The 18,980-nt window shown below is 36.3% G+C and overlaps 1 protein-coding gene across 1 annotated transcript in view; it reads right to left on the minus strand.

Annotated features, from left to right (window-relative positions):
- The window catches only part of THSD4 (thrombospondin type 1 domain containing 4), a 378,692-nt gene that overhangs the window by 51,542 nt on the left and 308,170 nt on the right, over positions 1 to 18,980 (minus strand). The window contains exons 7-8 of the mRNA XM_044665311.1: positions 15,994 to 16,198; positions 10,939 to 11,112 (exon numbers count right to left, since the gene is read on the minus strand). Coding sequence (XP_044521246.1) covers positions 10,939 to 11,112; positions 15,994 to 16,198 — 379 coding nt within the window. The remainder of the gene's footprint in view (positions 1 to 10,938; positions 11,113 to 15,993; positions 16,199 to 18,980) is intronic.

An 18,980-nucleotide genomic window follows, 5' to 3' on the forward strand; every position in this document is an offset into this window, starting at 1 on the left:
GAGGGAAGGTATTAATTATTTATTCTAAGGAAGTTTTTTCTTCCTCCTGTTTTCATAGATATAGCCTATTGGATAATTTCACATGAGATTATTCTATAGACATTGGTCAGAATTAAATGTAAAAACTGTTCTATTCTTACTTTTTTATAATTAATTTTTATTTTTTCTAAATTGCATATCAATACAAATAAATAAAATATTCATTTTCTGATATTTCATAATCTATGTTCTCTCTCCCTCCGATTCCTCCCCACTTCCCAAGAAGGCAGGTAATATGATCTAGGTTGTACATATATTATCCTATGAAACATTTCCATTCATCATGAGAAATAAATAATGGTATGTTTCAATTTTTTTTTGTCACAAATATCTTGGAGTTGTCCTGGATCCTTGCCTTGTTGATAATAGTTAAGTCATTCACAGCTAATCATACATTACTGTTGTTCTCGTAAACAATATTCTCCTTGTTCTGCTCATTTCACTTTGTACCACTTCTCTATTCTTTATAAATAAGGCACATTCAAAAGGTATTTAATACTTTTCTTTTTCAAAATAAGACACCCAGAGGGGCAGCTGGGTAGCTCAGTGGATTGAGAGTCAGGCCTAGAGACGGGAGGTCCTAGGTTCAAATCTGACCTCAGACACTTCCCAGCTGTGTGACCCTGGGCAAGTCACTTGACCCCCATTGCTCACCCTTACCACTCTTCCACCAAGGAGCCAATACACAGAAGTTAAGGGTTTAAAAAAAAAAAAAAGCAAAATAAGACACCCAAGCAATATCAGGATAGCTGACTATTCCATACTCTCCCCAGCATTACTATTATAACTACCATAACTTTTTTTTCAAGGAAATATAAATTATAGTCTGATTTGAGAGAGCATTATCTATACCTATTTTCTGGTCATTCTCCAAACACCAATACTGTTGTTTCTATTTCCTTTTAATTTTACCCAAACACTCTCTGTCATGCTTCTTTCTTCAGGAGCAAAGATTTCAATACATTTTCTGCATTTATGAAAAATATTTTTGAACACTCTATATCCTTCAGTTGTAATGTATATTTGCATCACATATGAAATATTTCATAATTCTTTCTTTGGAATTGTAGATTGCTAAGTTTTTGAAAAAAATGATACTTTTAGAGACTGCCAAGATGACATAAAACCAGATCTTTCCAAATAACTCCATTTTAGTCAGTGGTTTTTCAAGCAGGTGTGTGTGTGTGTGTGTGTGTGTGTGGTGGGGGTTGGGGAGCCAAGGATGCTTCCAGTAAGGAAATTCCCTCTACCAGTGTAAAGCTACAACTATTTTGTACCATAGTCTTAGCTTTCTATCATTACACCATGCTTCCTATTCCTATTATTATTTTTTTGCTGTATTGATTTGGCTTTAAGTTGCTTATTTAAATTCAGCACAAATTCATAAGGCCATAGGATGACAGATGAAGAGCTGGAAGAGAACTCAGGGGTCATTTAATCTAACCCCTTGATTTTATAGATGAAGAAATGAATGAAGCCCGGAGGCCTTAAGAGACTTGCTGACGATCACATAGCTAGTTAGTGTCCCCGTTCAAAGGAGACTGTATGTTTAAAATCAGTATAAATTCATGGGAAAATGAACCATCCCTGGTTTGGCTTTTGGTAATTTCTCATGAAGTTGTTTGACAGGCTATATCTATAAAAATAGAGAAAAATAAAAAATAACTAAACTTTCAGACAGTAAATAATGCTTACACTAACCCAGGATTTTGGGTTTCATCTACCATCCTCCTGCCCCCAACCATTTGCTATACTTTTAAATGCATATCCATACAAAGAAAGAGCTGTGTGAATCTGGACAAGTCAGTTACTCTCTCCGTTCCTCAGTTTCCTTATTTGTAAAAATGAAGAGTTTGAGCTTGATAGCCTTTAGTCTTTTGATAGACTTTAGTCTCTTCTAGCTTTAAATCTCTGATCTAGAATATAGTAGAAAGACACTGAATTTGCAGTCAGAAGATTTGAATTTCGGTACAGATTTGTATGACTTTGGGCAATTACCTTCAATTTTATGTACCTCATTTTCCTCATCTGTAAAACGAGGAGAACAATACCTGCATTAACTACATCACAAGTGAAAATACTTTTCAGACTTGAAGGACTTCAACAAATATGAGCCATTATTCTAAGCTGAACGAATTGCAGAATGGAGCCAATGAATCAGATATTTTAAACAAAAAGAAATCCTTTTGCTCCAATTATATGGATATTTCAGGCTAAAAGTTTTTTTGGCCTGGACTACCCACTGCCTCTTCCAGCTATGAAAAGTAAGATACTTAAATTATCCTAAAGGATAGTGAAGTCGATCAAATCCCAATTAACTCAGATTGCCAGACTGTAGGAATTAAAGTAATTTCCTTCCTTCTGCAAATAGTGACCTATCTCATATTTAAAAATCCAAATAATCATACCTTAGTCTGGAAAGTTAAGGGTTTGTCCTACAGCTGCATCACATTACATCCCAGGATATCATGCAATCATGAAGACACTTTCAGTGAAAAATTTTATCCTAAAAGAGTTTTCTTTTCTAGATAATTTGAATTTGAATATCTAATTTAATTTCTTTTTTCTTTCCAAGGCAAACTGAGGATCTCCATGAAAGCTTTCACATGTGCTCCATGGTCCAATTTGAAATTATGATATAAGGGCTGAACTACAGCATCAAATAACCAGGTCAGTGCCAAAAGAGAAAACACACAAATATTCATCTGCTGAGTGCGGTCAGATCACATTTTCAGTACATTAACCACAGAGGTCTTTTCACAACAAACTTGAACCTGCAAAGATTTTGCCTTAGTGCTAGTTCCCCCATTCTCCCTCCTGACTGAGAGTCCATCTGTATATTCTTAGACCAGTTGGATCCCTCGACAATGAAATAGGGATATATTAAAAATAAATAATGGATAATATGGGCCAGCTTTCCTGTAGGAGTAGCTATCATCACAAAATTTTATAGGGGCTCTCAAGTTCTTGATTTTCGTTCCCAAGAGTTTGCCAATAAGTAGTTTCTGATGATCAAACATAATTAAAAAAATAAACTATAGAGTCTATATAGTGTGTAGACTGAGGACCAGTCTTGGACTCAGGATGATCTAGGGTTTAAACACATGAACTAGCAAGCAACGACCACGGATAAGTCACACAAACCATCAGAGTGTCAGAAAATTCTTTTTAAAACTACACATTACATAGAATTGCTGATCTGCACCAGTGGAGGGGATTTTCACACTGGGAATTTCTTAAATCAATGAGACCATGCATCTTGATTAACTATATGCACATATATGCATTGAAAAGTATGAATCAAATGTTTAAATGTGTCTGTGCTTAATACCGATCTGGGGAACCAGGCAAGCCTAATTATACATCTATCGATTTTTTTATTGATCACTTTCCATTTCTATTGATCACATCCATTTCTATTTATCTATCATCTATCTATATATCCATTTATTTCTCTACCAATCCATCTCTCTGTCTCTCTATCTACCCATCTCTCTTTCTATCAACCATCTAACTATTCCTTCATCTATTTATGGCATGTTTTCATCTTTCCTTTTTAAATTATTATTAATTTTTAACATTTCTTTTTGAAAATTTTAAATTCCAAATTCTTTCCCTCCCTCTTGCCCCTCCTTCATCAACTGAGAAGGCAAGCGATATGACATCATTTATACTTCTGAAATAATGAAAGCTAATCAAATTGTGATATATAAATGTAATGAAATATTATTATACATGGTACCCCACCTCTTTGAAGAAATAGAGGGAGATGTCCTCAAAAAAAGCTTTTTTCATTTACCTACCTAATTTTGCCTCAACCTCTGACTCTTAACATCTCTTCTTGCCACAACTGGCCAGCTTATTATACATACTCCTCTATTTTGAGGCTTTAGAGACTCTAATAGTTCATATCCTGAATGTCAGATTACTTAGGTCCCATCGATAATATTCTTTTTGGCTGTTTCTTGAGTCTATCAAGACCATTTCAATGGGGGCAGCTGGGTAGCTCAGGGGATTGAGATCCAGGCCTAGAGACGGGAAGTTCTAGGTTCAAATCTGGCCTCAGACACTTCCCAGCTGTGTGACCCTGGGCAAGTCACTTAACCCCCATTGCCTACCTTTACCACTCTTCTGCCTTGGAGCCAATATACAATATTGGCTCCAAGACAGAAGGTAAGGGTTTTGTTTTTTTTTTTTTAAAAAGAGTATTTCAACATTTTTTTTTGCTCTCTCTCACACTCTCTTTTCCATTCCCTAGACATGAACTCTGTTCTCTGGCAGCTTTCTTCTAACCCTGACTCATGTGCTCATTAGACACACAACCAGCATGTAGTTAGTGTCTTATCACAGAGATTTAAAAATATTCTAACTAGCTTTATTTTGTAAGAGATCTAACAAAGCAGGACCCTCCAAATATTTTCTTATATTAAAGTGATACTGAGCTATCTGTCCAGAGTAAGATAATTTAATTGTTAGCTTCAGTTAGCTAATTTCTCCTAGCAAACTCTTAGCAACTTATTTTAGTTATAAAATATCTCCAAAATTTTAATTGAAAAAAACAATTATGAAAAAGCAGAACAGGATAAGCAGAAACTAAATTGGTTCCTGTTGGATGAGGAGGCAGAAGCAGGCAGAGTAGTTTGCTGGCAGTGAAGGGTGGCCAAATGATAAGAAGGGCTGAATTTTCAAATAAATTTGTCTGTAATGAGCACTGACTTTCTGTTGATCATCTGGGGCATGGGTTACAAGTGGGCATATAAGCCATAGGTCATGTTAAAAACAAACAACCACCTATCAAAATGTTGTACACAGTATAAGCAATAAAGTGTGATGATCAACTGTTATTAGCAATCCAAGGATCCAGGAGAACTCCAAGCAATTCATGATGAAAAACATTATCCACCACCATAAAAGGAACTGACAGAGTCTGAATGCAGATTGAAGCATACAATTCTTCACTTAATTTCTTCCATGTATTTTTCTCTAGTGTAAGTGATATGTGTTTTATTTTGCAATATGATAGAAATAGGCATTACATGATAACATATATTCAACTTATACAATATTACCTGCTGTCTTGGGGAGGGGACAGGGATGGGAAGGAGGGACAGAACATGTTTCACAAAATATCAGAAAATGACTATAAAATTGTATCAACATGTAATCTGAAAAAATAAAAATTAAATAAACAACCCCCCCAAATCTATTGCAATAAAATTTGATATATGAAGATATTATTATTAATATATCATAGATTCTGTGATTTTTCCAGTGTGTGTGGGTATTCCCTTCTCTCCCCTGGCTGATTGCTAAACTCCTCCATTAATCAAGAAAAAATTATCAACTAATTCTTGTTACAGTTAGCTAAGTTTCTTTAACAATTGATATCTAGTCCTGGGCCTGTGTTCTAAGACCTTCTGGGTCAATTGCCTTCCAGGAGTTAGATTCACCTCCATGTCACAGTGGAGGAGAATTTTTACCAGAGGTAAGAAATTAATTTAACAGAAATGATTATTTTGATAAAGTTATAGAATCTTTATGAGTATGTCAAAAATAGAAAATGAAGCATGATTGCTAGTCGTACCCCTTAGTGAATGAGAAGATGTAAAATGATTATGATTAGTCAGTGGTTTTAGGATTAGAGAAATGAATATATGTTTTATTCAGGATATATAGGTGCCATGTGGAAGACAAGAGCAAGGATAAAATGGGACCAAGAAGCACAATGTTCATTCTCTTATCCCAAAGAGGAAAGATTCCACCAGTTAATAGAAAGGAACTCTTCCATCACAAAGTTGACAACCAGAATCAATTGATAATTTTTTCTCAAGTTTCTCAGGAATGAAGATTAGCTATTTGCCAGTGGATAGAAGGAAGTACCTACACATTGATGAAATCACAAAGCCTATAGCATATTGATAATAATATCTTTATACATATAAAATATAGTGCAAGAGTCCACATGAGATCTATATTAGAAAGCTTCTGAAAGCAACCCCAGTTCACTGAAGGGAATGTTGGTTCTGTTGGATACCCTTGACAAATATCTGGAAGTAGAAACCAAATATATTTAAGCCATATCAGCTGCAGAGATATGATTTGATTATGAATTAAATCTCTGGGATTAAGCAGCACAGGCATAGGAAGCTCTGGGGGAATAATAGTTAATTCATAAATAACCCTCTGGAAATGGCTCATATTTTTAATTCCAGCTTTATTTACATGCTAACATAGTTGAATTGATCCCAAGAGGACTGTAAACATATAATGGCTCTCCTTTAAATTTAGTTTTGTGTCCTATCTTTTGTAATTTAAAAAACTTTTTAAAAAAATCACCTCTTTCCTCTTTTAATTCCACTAGAATACATTTTTATAATGAAAAAGAGGCATACCCCCCAAAGGGTTGCCTCAGGCATCATTTTAAATTATGTTTATAAATTGTAAAGAACTACCATCACGAAATTGCGAAATTTTATTCGAATGTTACCTGGTTCATCGTCCATTTAAAATTTTGCTCCTGTGTAAAGAGTAAGAAAGCACATCTTTAAAATTGCTCCCTTTAATACTGTATTTTCAAAGAACTGATTAATGCAATTAAACAGGGCATCCCAGTACTTATAGAGATAGGGGCAAGGATTCAGTCAGTTTATATAGGGAACTGTTGGGGGGAACAAAGTTTTGGATAAGTATTATTTTCAACAGGTCAGGAGAATACCATATGGGGCTGACCTGTTTGTAATTTCTTTTAAATTTTATTTTTTCATGGTATCTCTTTCTTTGTTAATACACTTTCAACATGGAAATTCCAACATCATTTTGTGGATATTTTAGTACAGAGAAAAATGCATATCTAAGCATAGAAGTGTATGCTTTTAGATGCAACTGGCTATACCTGAGAGGAAGAGTTATTTGTGAAGTTTATTCTTGTCCTAGGCATCAATGTTATTTGATGAAAGCTATCTAAAATGCAGAGCCCAAGAGGATCTACACAGTACTCAAAGCCCCTAACTAGACTCTAGGGAACATTCATTCATTCAAGCACTTTTATTACTCTGCTAGTTCTAGGGGAATACAAGGATAAATAAGACCTGCTTCTTGGAAGAATCAGCAGGGAAGGTAAAAGATGCACACATATAACTACAGTCCAAAATTCTATAGTAAGTATACACAAGAAGTATGAATAGGTTATCAACTAATTCTTGTTACAGTTAGCTAAGTTTCTTCAACAATTGATATCTAGTCCTGGGTCTGTGTTCTCTAGTTCTCTAGATTCTTACTTCTCTAATTCTTACTTTATTTTCAGTGACAACAAATATCATATACAGTTAACCTAAGTTTGTTCTACAATTACAGGTTGATAAATTAATTATTGCCTCTCTAAACTTCAGGTCCTTCCTGCTGCCTCATTGATTTTTAGAACTACTTCTAAGTTTTTCACCCCTCTAGTACAACCTCGATTCTGAAATAGTCATCATTTCTCTTGGATTTACAATGCTTTGTTTCAAACTGTCACGTAAAGGAATATTTTATTTCCCTCTTTAGGTTTACTGAACTTCACCAGTCATCGGGTATAGTTTTGGGCGGTGGTTGATAGCTTTTGAAACAAGACTGAAAATTTGTGGTGAATAAAATGTTATGTTTTACAAATTTCTTCTGAGATATATGGGGTGTATTGGAATCTTTTCCTTTCCTGTGCACTTGATTATTTGAAAGCTTGGAAAAAAAAAACCAAAACAATTGTTTTCCCCGGAAGGCATGTGTGGTGATTCGTGGGGCTTGTAACTGGCAGAAACTAAGCAAAACAGAACAAAACAAACAACAATACTTTATGAGCCTTTATCCTATATGTAGCTTGTTTGAACATAGCAGTTTACATATTGTCTCTCCTATTAGACTCTGAGCTCCTCAAGAGCAGGGGATGTCTTTTGCCTTTCTTTGCATCTCTAGCAGTAAGTTCATTGCCTGGCATGTAGGTGCTTAAAAAGTGTTTACTAACTAATTGACTTTTAGTTAATATTTCTTTGGAGTTAATAGTTGTCCATTTGAGCAGCTGTTTTGTTTTCTTCCTTTTAATACAACTTTCTTCTGCAAATGCCAGCTCTATGCTTATCAGTGCTTAGTAGTAGGAAGTTGGTCTTAGTATACAGAGGGGTCCCATATTGGGTTTCCTAGTTGGAGGATGTGAACCAAGATGATGACAAAATCCTCTTAATAGTACTTGGTTCTTCCTGTCATTTGGGTCACTGAAGCATGGATTAACAAAGACATCAACCAATATAAATGTATACCCATAAAGACAAGGTCCCAATTCAGTCCTTAGATCCTACATAAGGATTTCCTTATTAAAGAAGCTTCACTGTATACAGGAGTCAAATCTGGATTAATTTCAAAACTGATCTAACAAAGTACCAAAGTCCTTGACTAGTTTGGCCAACTAAGTTATTACTATATTATTTACAAATCACTATCAAATAGTGGAAATGTTTAGAGCATCTGCCCTATTCTGCTGATTCAAGAATCTAATCCTTACTATGTTAAGGAAAGAACAATAGATTTTTTTAGAGCAAAAGGAAGAAAAACAATTCTGACAGATGCACAAGTGATTGTTTTGAAGTAACTAATTCATTTATGATTTAGAGAGAAAAAGAAACAAACTTTAATTTGTTTTTTTCAGCTTTCAACTTTCATGGATGAAAAACCTTTTTAAGGAAAAAAAAATACTAATTACAAAAATATCCCCTTCAATGAAGGGGGGAGATAAATGCATCCATGCTTGGCTCTAAATAAGGATTTCAAATTAAGTATTTGATCCAGTAAGGAAGGACATCAAAATGAAAGCAAATTTATTTCAGGATGGGAATTTATATATTATCATTAAAGGAAAAATAGCTTTAGCACAAGTAAAATGAATCTTGAATTACTTTTCAGGTAGAATTACACCATTGAAAATAAGCATATGAAATGTCTTGGGCCATGGTACATTGATCAATTTACATAGTGGGCCTTCTAAGTACCAAAAACATTCTGAGTCTAATTTAATCCCTTAAGGAATGAGTGATTGATTTGTTCCCTACATAAAGGACTTGCCACAAAAAATTACCAATGCAGGGTCAACACAGTGCATACCAAACTTGGAGTCACAGAGTGTTAGTTTAAATCCTGGTTTTGGCACTTAACGTTTGAGTGATTCAGGAGAACTTCTGAACATTTCTGAGCCTCCGTTTTTCCTTTGTAAAATGGGGGAGGGAGGATTGGATTAAATAACCTTTAATGTCTCTTCTAGCCCCCAGTCTATGATCCAATGAGTACAATTTTCTTCACTTATAGGTGACCCCCAATTCCTCCATATTGACTCGTGTAGCTAGTCAATAATTTTGTTTTCAAATTCTGGCTCATCAACAGTATCTCTAGGACATTTTTATGATCAAAAACTACCAGGATGATGGAGATCATTGGTTTAAAGCTGAAAGAGACTTTAGAGGTCATCTAAACCAAGGCCATCCTTTTAAAGATGACGATGTGGGATCAGAGAGGTTAAATAACTTGCACTCTGAATCTTTGACTCCAAATCCAGCATTCTTTTTAAAAAATACATTTTAAAAACCCTCGCCTTCTATCTTAGAATTCAATACTGTGCATAATTTCTATGGCAGAAGCAATAAGGGCTGAGCAAAGGGTGTTAAGCAACTTGCCACGGGTCACCTAGCTAGGAAGTGTCTGGGGTCAGATCTGAACCCAGGACCTTCCATCTCCAGGCCTGGCTCTCCATCTACTGAGTCACCTAGCTTTTCCCCAGATGCATCATTCTTTATGCTACATCACACTACCACTCTTAGAAAAGCAGAAATGACTTCATGACTATATATATCACAGCTAAAAATAATCTTGATTTTTAATATGCAGTTAGAATTAGGGTCCCAGACCAGTAGTGCTCGGGTTAGAATCCAGACCTACACCTGGGTTTTCAGGAGGCCAGTTAGCCCGATTTCCTGGGTATATTCCATTTGCTCTTCCCAGCTTGAGGCTTGGCTCCTTACAAGCCACACAGATGCCCTGGGATCTACCTCATAGATCCACATTTGCAATATGACTAATGATTTGGAAGACAGGAGAAAACCACATGAACTGGACATCTGCAGACAATGAACAAGGAGGCCAAAACCAATAAGTTGAGAGACAAATGGTCCCAATGAGATTGTTTTACAAAGAATAAAATGAGTTACATTCAGAAAATGAAAACTAATAGGATTATCTCCAACGACTCCCCTACACTTTATGTTCTAACTAAATCATTCTCTAAATATGCTGTATGCTTTTCTATCTCCTTATCCTTCTTCATATTCTTCCATGTGGATTGCTCTCTCCACCAGTCTCTTGCCCATTGGAATCCTGCCAAATTTTCCATTAGGATGCCCATCGCCTTACAAACCTCCTTTTTAGGAGTAAAAGAAGGTGAAGAATCTTAGCTAATGTAATTCCACCAAGGAACTAAAGGTGGAATCTGCTATTATAACTTTATCATTGTTTGTTCCCTTCAGTGTGTGTAATTAGAAAATCTTGAACTCCTGAAGTACATTACCTGGAACCCTTTTCCCTTTCTTCCACATTACGTCTTCATGTGTTGTTTATAAGTTTGCTGTAACTCTGCCTCTCACTCTTTTCCCTCGCATGCAGCTGGGAAAGGGGGCTTTTACTCAGGCTTTTACTTTTGTCTTTTATTCCTTTTACTTCAAGTTAATATCAATAAATCTTATTAAATATAATACTTGGAATATTTGGATATTAATTTTTAATCTCACAAGTGATAAATGTTGTTTATATATATGTAGGGGTTGGGGGTTGGTGGTGGTAGAGTTTAATAGCAATGTGAGTTACACTCAGAAAACAAGTAACTCTTACCCGTTCACTCCACTCTGTCAAGAACCAGCTCTTTGCACAGGGACCCATATCACAGTTTTCGATATCATTTGGCCGGAGCTTCATGTTACATTCCTCATCATCCACAATGTCCCCAATGTTGCTGACACACTTCACATCTCGAGTCCTTTGTCCCACACCACATGGTACTGAACACTGAAAGGAAATTCCTTTAGGTCAGTGGAATAACAGGCTTTATTTATTTATTGCAGAGATAAATGACAATAATGAATGACACGAAGTACCTTAAAGTTTTTAAAAGCACTTTATATATGCGATTTCATTTGAGCATTGTAGCCCTGAGAGGTGGGTGCTACCTTTATTATTAAACCCTTTTATTTTTATAGATGTTGTTGGTCAGTTATTTCAATCACCTCCAACTGTTCACAAACCATCTGGGGTTTTCAAAGATACTGATTGAGCTTGTCATTTTCTTCTCTAGCTCATTTTACAGATGAGGAAACTAAGACAAACAGGATTAAGTGACTTGCCTCAGGTCACACAGCTAGTAAGTGTCTCAGATCAGATTTGAATTCAGGAAGATGAGCCTTCCTGACTCCAGAACAAGCCCTCTATCTACCATGCCACCAAGCTGCCATAATATGTTTATTATGTGTGTGTGTGTATATATCTATATCTGTATATATCTCTATATATAAATATATAAATATATAAATATATGTATATATATGGCTGGTATAAACTCAGGTCCTCCTGATTCTAGTTCCAGAGTTTTATCCACTGTGTCACTTATCTGTCCCATTTTTGTAGATAAGGAAAATAAAATTCTAAAAGATTTAGATTTAGAATCTAAAAGATTTAGAATTTATCCATAGTCACATAGCTAATAAATATTAGAGGTAGAATATGAATTCTCATCTTCCTTGAGTACAAGTTCATCACTCTCTCCACCCTATCCTCCATGCTGCCTTTCAAGAAAGATTCATAAATTATGGTGTCCATTTCTAGTCATTGTTTCCAGACAGAATTTTAGAATTATATGGCCAGTAGAGACAGCTCGTTTATTCATGGTGGACTCTTGTTGGAGAGTCTTGTGAGATAGAAAGGTGGTATGGTTCAGTACAAAATATACTGGATATGGAATCAGAGCTCCTGGGTTCAAGTCATTTAACTTCTCTGACCTCCAAGTCCCCATCTTTAAAATGAAGGCATTGATTTCAGTTCCTTTAAAGTCTTTAAATAAATGATGTCCATGATCCTATTAGTTTTACTCTAATAACTCCCTCCAGTGCCCTGTTTTCAAAGCCCTTATCAACAACCTAATGTCTCTATGTCTATTATCTTTTCTATTATCTATATTCTTTTCTATTATTACAGACCAAATACAGCTGGGAAGATGCCATTTATATAAAGACAGGGAGGATCAGGAATGGGGAAGGTATTTTGATTATTTTGAGCTCTGCTATTTGGCAGCAAATATGTTGTTAGTCCCATGTTTTAAATATTATATGACTTGGGACTTCCCAAGGAGAAAAAGTCAACAGAATGTTAGCCGAGACCTCAAAGATCACTTATTCCAATCTTCTCATTTTACATATGAGGAAATGGAGGCCCCAAGAGGTGGCATGACTTGTTCAGAGGCATGCAAAATCAATCTAAACTTCCAGGTTGGTCTTAGACATGAGAATAGATTAGAAGGTGATTTGTCTGCAGGATTTTCAGATCCCACTCATTGCTTACATCTTCCTAATTTCCCTAAATATGCTATTTGACCTAAGTGTGATCCCTTATCCCATAATCAATTGGGGAGAAAAGTTTTCTCTTCCCATAGGAATATTTTCATACCCTTTGGATTTCAAAAGGCTGAGGTTTATGCTGGGTTTTGAAAACTCACACAGTATCAAGATAACATCTTGGCCACTTTCACATCTACTTGAAAACTTTTGAGTCCATTGCAAATTTTAAAGTAGACTTGTAAATAAGAACTGCAAAACAGATACAAACTTGCAAACATTTTAACTACCCTGTTTCCCTCCACCATGTAGACAGGGAGTAAAAGTAAATAAGATTTACATTATTTTCTATTTGCTTGGCATAAATTATTATTCCATGGAGAAAGATCAAATAACAATTTGAAAAGCTCCTGGGTACAAGGGCAGTGGAGGCAAGCCTCAAGATTTCAAAGCACTAAGATCTTTGGTGCAAGCCTTGGGGAGAACAACATGGTTGAAACAGATTTACAGATTTACAATTTCCTACATTTTGCTTTCTTTTTCTTCTTCCCTCCTTACTCTTTCTTTGACTCACTGCCTTTTTTATTCTTCTCTCTCTCCCATCTTATTCTCTCTTCATCATTTTAGCCAAGCATATACCTTTTAAAGACTCATTTCTTCCCTTCCCTATCAGCACATAAATAGCACATCTCACTAAAAAAAGTTTATTTGAGGGGTATTCCTCTAAATCTGTGGCCCCAGGCTTGTCATGGAAAATATAAACACGTCTATATCTGAATGAAAAAAGTATGGATCACAGTTTCATGGGTTTAGAGCTGGAAGGTGTTCATGTCCAACCCACTTCATTTTAGAGGTGAGGAATATGATACCCAGAGAAGTTAAATGAATTTCCCCAAGGTCATTTGTAGCTAGCAAGCATCTGATGTAGGATTCAAACCCAAGTCTACCTGTCTCCATGTTCAATGCTTTGTCCATTATGCCATGACAACTCTAGGAAAATGCTTTCTTTTTTTTTTTTAATTTTTTTTTTTATTATAAACCCTTAACTTCTGTGTATTGACTTATAGGTGGAAGAGTGGTAAGGGTAGGCAATGGGGGTCAAGTGACTTGCCCAGGGTCACACAGCTGGGAAGTGTCTGAGGCCAGATTTGAACCTAGGACCTCCCGTCTCTAGGCCTGGCTCTCAATCCACTGAGCTACCCAGCTGCCCCTAGGAAAATACTTTCTGATGCTGCAGAACAAACTCCCAAGGAAAGCTTAGGAAATCCTTTCATTGAGTTAACTGAAACTTCAGGATATGTCTGATAGACTTTTAATGGACAGAATGGTTACTGGCCTCTATAAATGAAGAGAGAAACTGGGAGAGTAAGCAGAAGTCATGATGTAGCAACTGTGGGTGGAGACATTATGCATTGGAAGCTCTGGATGTATGGCCAAAAAGAAATGGGCACCATTAAAGTATACATTATGATTCCTATGAGCTGCTTAGTGACTCAGAAAACCACATATTAACATTATCTATATTTTACTGTATTTTTATTTGTTAAAGATTTCCTGAGTACATTTTAATCTGATTTATGCCACATTTGGGAATATCGTGTGTCACATGTAGTCAGAAGGCCACATGAGTGACCCCTCTGTTCTAAAGTACATATATTGGGGCTTTCCTCTCTAAGGTTACCTTAGTAACCTACCTGATATGAATCTAACATTTATCTAGTTATTTATGTGGTTTTTATCTAGTTATTTATTGTCTCCTATACTAGAATGTGAGCTCTTTGAAGACAATTTTTTTTTTACTATCTTTCCATCCTTGCTTCTTAAAACCGTCAGTGTCTGGCACATGGCAAGGGTTTAATTAATTAGTATTTAGTTGAATGTTAGAAGTACAAAACATTTTAGATCTTTGTGTGGAATCGAACTGAATTGAATATCATCTAATAATTCGTGTAGATAAAAAAACTGAGGTTGAGAAAAGAAAAGCTAATTGTACAAGGCTTTAGAACTAGGTCATGAAGGCCTTTCTAGGTTTTAAAATGCTCAGTCTAGTGATTTTTAGGCAGAGAAGATAAAAAGAGGCAGAGAGGATGAGAAACCTCCAAAAGAATAAATATGAGAAAAGGAAAGGGAATCTATGCCTTCCCCTCTAAAGTTACTATCTATATATTCTGCATCTTGTCTGTCTATTTTCATGTTGTCTCCCTCATTAGAATGTAAGCTTCTTGTGAGCAAGGACTGTTTCTGTCTTTTTTTTTTTTGGGTACCTGGTACTTAACAGAGCACCTGGAATATCATACAAACTTAATAAATGCTTGTTGATTAAGTGACATCAACACTCACTCAAGTTAGGCATCACACTCAAGTGAATGGATTATAGTGTTAAAAAGTTAGATGCCTGAAAAGTCTATGGACTTGTCGAAATTATTGTACTGACTAGATTGTCTCCTTGCTTCTTCAGTCCACTAACTTTCTCAGCTAGGGTTATGTAGTCTCCACCAATAAGTCCTCCCTGATCTAAACTCTGGGCCAAATTTTGTCTTAAGGTAGGGAGAATGTAAGGACTCTTGAACCAGGAGCATGGCATTAAATTAATCTGTTACTGGCTGATCTGACTTTATACCTCTCTTTCAGAAATTGAGATTGATTTTTCATGGCTGTATCAGTGCTTTACTTAAAGTCTCTGCCTTGGGTCCTGTCTTGGTTCCCTTCCTGGCATCGCAGTACTTATAAGATTTGGGTCCTGTCTTATATCCCATCCTTTACTCTTTCTAAGGATGGGACCCTTCAATAATCATGGCAGAATACCTGATATCTATTTCCACACTTTCTAGATCCTGATTTCTACCTTATATCTCTGTTTATTGTCTCCTGGAAGACTACCCCTCTCCTCTCTCCCACCCCATGCTTATTATGTTCTACCTCCCTTGCAGGATATCTGCCTATTGCTTTATCATGTTTCTCCTCAGTGATGCCAACTAAATTGGCTTTACCTTTCTGTTTCCCCTGCCTTTGCTCCTATGAGTCTACCTGATCCCAGGTTTCAAGGAGTTCCATAGTCTATTTCTACAACCTTCCATGATGTCTAACTCAAAATTCTTGCTGAATGATTTATCTTTGAATGAATGAATTGGATTAAAATGTAAAAACTGTTGTTTTCTACTCAAAAGCTCAGCATATTTTGGAATCTAAAAAAGACTGTTTCTCAAATTGATGTGGGCCAACTTTATTCATGTATAACTGAAGAACAAGGTAACCCAATGCCCTTCTCAGGATATTTTTCCCCATAAAGGCAGAAGAGGAAAGTTAGGGGGTCCGTTTAGTAAAGCAAACTATTCTGATTTACCGAGGTCCATTCCGTCCGAATTTGCCATTCACTGCAGATCTTCAGCTGGCAAGTACTGGTGGTTTCTGGTTTCTCCAGGTGCTGGCAGCGATATGGCTGTACTGTCAGGGTCCGGTTGGCATACATCTGGCGACAGAGGACTTGGCGGTGTTGCATTCCAAGGCCACATGTTTTACTGCACTCAGACCATTCCCCTATATCCCAGCTAACCAATGAAACAGACAAGAGACACAGAAAAACAAATGGTTATCTACCATTAAATGAATGAATCAATAATTATAGCAGGCTATTGATTCAAAGAAAGCTCATTGAATTTATAATGTTGGGGAAATTAACCTTTGTGTTTACAGACTTTTGGAAGGTGAGTATCCCTGTATAAACATTTGAATATTTTACAAATGACTGATGACATAAACTTGGCTCTTTCTGGGGGGATGTCCATGTAACCACAATTAGAGAGTTAACTCAAATGATTAGGGATGTACGAAATAAAGGTCTAAAAAAAACAAAAGGAAGAGAAGTCATTATCTATATGCCTTCTTTCAACTCCTTAAGTATGAGAAGGGCAGTGTGTGAGAGGGAACATTTTTGTAGCATAGTGGTTCAGTTTTTGAGCTTTTTGGTTAAGCTGGGAAAATTGCTCTCAGGGGAAAATAGCTAGAAAAGATTACTTGAAGTTGACTTCACCAACATGAAAAGTGCTTTGCTTTATGCAAGGGTTTTTAGGAGGATTCTCAGAGTGGTTCTAGCTTTTGCTGCTACCATGCCTCCATCTTGGCTCTGTCTTAGGCACGTTTTTAAAATGAGGTCCATGCTACCACAAGGAGTCTCTGTGGATAGATTTTAGCAGGTGGTGAACTTGGAAATGGAGAAAAAATATCTTTATTTCAAAATAATTGGTTTTTTAAAATCCTATATATTTTATTTTATATATTTAGTAACATTCTGAGAAGAGGTACATGGACTTCACAAGTTGGTCAAGGGGTCTATGATGCAAAAAAGGTTAAAATCCCTTGCTTTCTAGACTATATGATTTCTAGCCTATGATTCCGTGAGCAAGTCTTCAGCTGGCAAGTACTGCTGGTCTCTTGATTCTTAGGTGTAGGGAGGGTTGTCCCTATTTGTCTTTGGCCTCACAAATTCCCTTTCTAGTGTTCTCCTTTACCTTCCTGGAACTTTCTGCCTCATCAGTAATTCATTCCTTCATTCTGTCACCAGATAAGAGTCCCCATTCTCTAAAACCTGTGTCTACACGTCTTCCCTGTAAAACCAGCTCTAGACTACCTCTCACACAGTGAAAAGGATTTGCCTAAATCGAACACGTAAATATCAGAATGCAAGAAGGATCAGTGGTTTCCTGGATATGAAAATTCCCTCCATCTATAAAGAGCTCAACCCCACTATGAATGAGGATCAGAAGATAATCAATTCTGAGCTGGAAAAAATTTTACAGCTGAAGAATTGGTGGTTTAGAGGGGTGAGCTAGAATAATTCAGGACTTCGGGATCCAAATCCAGGATGCTATCTGCTGCAACATAATTTCTTCCTACTTTATAGATAAGCAAGAGGGCATTAACTGTGGAACAGAGGGTAAATCATGTGCCCTGCGTCATTTATCTCTTAGGTCAGAGGTGTTAGGTGGCAAAGAGGAGATACCACTGGATCTGGGATGAGGAAGATTACTTTAAATCCTCCCTGAGAAAATGATTGCTGTGTGACACTGAGCAGGTCATTTAATCTCTGTTTACCTTAGTTTCCTCATCTGTAGTGGGGATAATAATAACATCTACTTCCTAGGGTTGTTGTGAAGAGTGTAAGTTAAGTTTTGTGAGGACTTGCAAGAAGCATGAATTAACTTAAAAGATCCAGTGCATATATCTAAAGCACTTCACAAAACTCAAAGCACTATAGAAATCCTAGCTACCACTGTGATCGTTACTAAGTATTAGGGGCAGGATTTGAATGTTGGTCTTCTGATTCAAGTGCAGTACTCTTTCCAATACAACTGAGTGTATCTCTAATTCATACTAAGGAGTGACATAACAAGTAACAACTAGTTGTATAGCAATAAAGTATTGTTATCAGTATTATCGGTATTAAGTATTAGTATTGTTACTATTAGTAATAGTAGAGTAGCAACATCATCATGATCATCATGAGGTTATGCCACCTCATAGTATTTGTATTAAAGGTTAATATTTCAAAATGAGGCAATTATTTCCTAATGGTGAAATTTAGGAATAAGTAGAAGCACTCTAAGGGAAATCTTTGAAGGCAAGAGGAACCTTTCCAAATAATTTGAAATCATTCCACATAGGTGATTGTTTTCTCTATCTAACCATGAAACCAGTAATTGATGATGTACCTTATCAGAGAAAGTCATAGTGAATTCAATAATCACTTAATCTTGAGCCAAAGAAACTGGATTCAAATTCTTGATCTTCTACTAAATATATGTGTGACCCTGGGGAAGTCATTTCTCTTCCCTATTCTTTTGTAAAATGTAGGGGATGCCTTGGCTGATCTCTAAGTTCTCTTCTAACCTCCCCTTACAGAGACAACCAACTCTCTTAGGGCTTGATGGAGAAAGTCAAACTTTGTTTTATGCAGAGGGTCTGTATCACTCTGGGAATATGTGGAAACAGAGTTTATGGGTCTATTGTGATTTCAGTGGCCCACATATTTTCCCAGAAAGCACAAGTGAAATGGTAATTTCATTTCAATTTACCAAGAAGAGGCAAGGGAAAGAGCTCCTGGGAGCATACTAAGCTGCTTTATAGCTAATAGAACTTTCTTCTTAATCCTGGATGACAAGCATGCTTGCTCTAAAGACGGAGTTTAATGAATAGCTCACATCCTGAATTTTTAATTGATAATTACAAATTAATAATATACATAGGTGGTCTTCCTTTTTTTTCTTCCTCCTTCCCTCCCTCCCTTCCCTCTCTCCCTCCCTTCCCTCTCTCCCTCCTTCCCTCCCTCCCTTC

The sequence above is a fragment of the Gracilinanus agilis genome, chromosome 2 (assembly GCF_016433145.1).
Source record: "Gracilinanus agilis isolate LMUSP501 chromosome 2, AgileGrace, whole genome shotgun sequence".
NCBI lineage: Eukaryota > Metazoa > Chordata > Mammalia > Didelphimorphia > Didelphidae > Gracilinanus > Gracilinanus agilis.